Source organism: Bidens hawaiensis, unplaced genomic scaffold, assembly GCF_021521415.1.
Source record: "Bidens hawaiensis isolate Kalapana, Puna unplaced genomic scaffold, B.hawaiensis_p1.1 tig00052595_1, whole genome shotgun sequence".
NCBI classification, from domain to species: Eukaryota; Viridiplantae; Streptophyta; class Magnoliopsida; order Asterales; family Asteraceae; genus Bidens; species Bidens hawaiensis.
The window spans coordinates 85,699-87,841 of NW_027499471.1; the positions used below are offsets into that span (position 1 = coordinate 85,699).

The 2,143-nt window shown below is 39.1% G+C and overlaps 1 protein-coding gene across 1 annotated transcript; it reads right to left on the reverse strand.

Annotated features, from left to right (window-relative positions):
• Positions 1 to 693: 693 nt before the first annotated feature.
• On the reverse strand, positions 694 to 1,683 carry LOC143599730 (uncharacterized). The gene has a single exon (XM_077077618.1). It carries the CDS (start codon positions 1,681 to 1,683, stop codon positions 733 to 735), a length of 951 nt encoding a protein of 316 aa, XP_076933733.1. The 3' UTR covers positions 694 to 732.
• Between the last annotated feature and the right edge of the window lie 460 nt (positions 1,684 to 2,143).

Below are 2,143 nucleotides of genomic sequence, written 5' to 3' on the forward strand. Positions count from 1 at the left end.
CCAAAGGAAGCTATACTCCTTCACGCCCTCCTTGATTCTATTGACCGAGACTCTTTTGTTGTTGAAAACCTTGTCGTTTCTTGCATTTCATACACACACCAATAAGACGTGAGAATAACCGCTTGTATCGGCTTCCGTTTCGCATTTTGGTCTCTAACATTGAGGTGTGGTTTGAACCTTTGAGGAGGTCTCGGATCTAGAACACATACACAAAAAAAAAAGAAACCATAGCCAATATTAACTTGATTGCATCAAGACTGATTTTTTTTTAAATTCACACATAACAACGTTCAATCATATAATGGTAATGTCGCAATGTTATTCCCACACCACATATGTTATTCAAATACCAGGTGCCTCTATACGAGTCGTATAGAGGCTATACGAGCCGTATAGGGCATAATTATGTCATAATGTGTCGGAGTATGTCTTAGTCTATACTGGTCGTATAGACCCTATACGACTCATATAAACTGAAAAAGTTGTCATAAAGTACGTTTGTCAATTATGCAGGGGCTATACGAACCGTATACACTTGTTAGCACACCATGGGGGTGGTGTTTGAATATATCGACCCTAAAACTTTTAAAAATGCACACATTTATTATTATTATTATTATTATTTGCAAAATAATTAAAATTAAATTCCCATATCATTCTTCAACCAAGAACATTAACAAAACCTCTAAACATATAAATAAATAAAAAAATCAAATTCAAACAAAACAAAATTCAAACTTCAACTAGAGCTTGAAAGTTTGAATAATCCTTACCATCCCCAAACACCTCATCTTCAATCAATTTCTTCACAGACTTCAAATTCAAATCATCTTCATTAACTCCATTTCCAACATAATCTTTCACAGCATCCCTCAAATCCTCAAACTCATCACATTTCACAAAAAACCCACTCATCAATTTCTTCAACTCATCATCCTTCTCATCATCAACAAAAGGCGCAATCGGAATCGCATTCTCCGGCTGCAAACTGTACGAATTCGGGTTATCATCAACGATCACCCCCTTCTTCAAATCCCGCCCCAAATTCGACAAATCCTTAACGAACCGCCCATCTAGCTCGGTACATGAGTTCCTATACAGTCTGTACGAAATCAACCCGACTCGATCTAATGTATCCAGCACCAGCGACGCGTATTCCTCAATTCCCGCGGTCAACACGACGATTTCGAAACCCTTTTCGTGTAAGAATTTTAGGAATTCGTCTACGAATGGACGCTTCGTGACGTAAAACGTAACGCGCTCTCCGTCAAGCAACGGGTTCACTACGAAATCGTAGTGCCGCGGACGGATTAGCCCGGATGCCGGTACCGAGTGGATTAGGGTTTCGTCGAGGTCGAGGAACACGGTTATTTTATTATCGGAAATTAGCGGAGGTAACGAGTAGGTAACAGTGTCCTGGAAGAGTGATCGGCGGACGGTGGCGATCGAGTGATCACCGGGTAATTTTTTGAGGATTTTGTATCCCTTTTTAACCGAGGATTTGCGGGTTGGAGTGGAGATACGGACAAGTTTGGAGAAGATTTTGACGAGGCGGCGACAAGTGTGGATCGATTTGTTGATGGAGGAGACGACGACGGAGGCGGTGTTGGAGGCGGAGGTGACCGGAGTCTTCTTCCGGCGGCGGAGACTGCTGTGGTTGGACTTCTTGGCTTTGGACACCATTTTTGGAGGGTTTGGAAAGTGGTTGGTGAATTTGGGGTTTAATGGAGACTTGAAATTAGGTTCGGAGTAACGGTCGGAAAATGATTAGGTTCGGTACAGAACCAATGTTGTTTTTAATAAAGATATAAATTGAAAAGGTGGGTAAAGAGAAATGCAGATTCTTCTGAGCTGGAAATTTATTTAAAAAATTTCTCTTAGTCTTGGCGGGAGCAAAAGTCCAATTAATAGTATTTGTTTGAAGAGTATATTATTTTTTATTTCTTTAAAGTAATAGTTGCTGGAAATTTATTTAAAAAATTTCTCTTAGTCTTGGCGGGAGCAAAAGTCCAATTAATAGTATTTGTTTGAAGAGTATATTATTTTTTATTTCTTTAAAGTAATAGTTATTTAACGACCAATAAAATTTTTTATTTTTTCACTCAAAACAAGACTAGCAATAGCAAGATACTAGCCCTAATAC

What these genes read in the sequence shown, in the direction of transcription:
- LOC143599730 (XM_077077618.1), bottom strand. Translation starts at nt 1,683, where the DNA reads ATGGTGTCCAAAGCCAAGAAGTCCAACCACAGCAGTCTCCGCCGCCGG.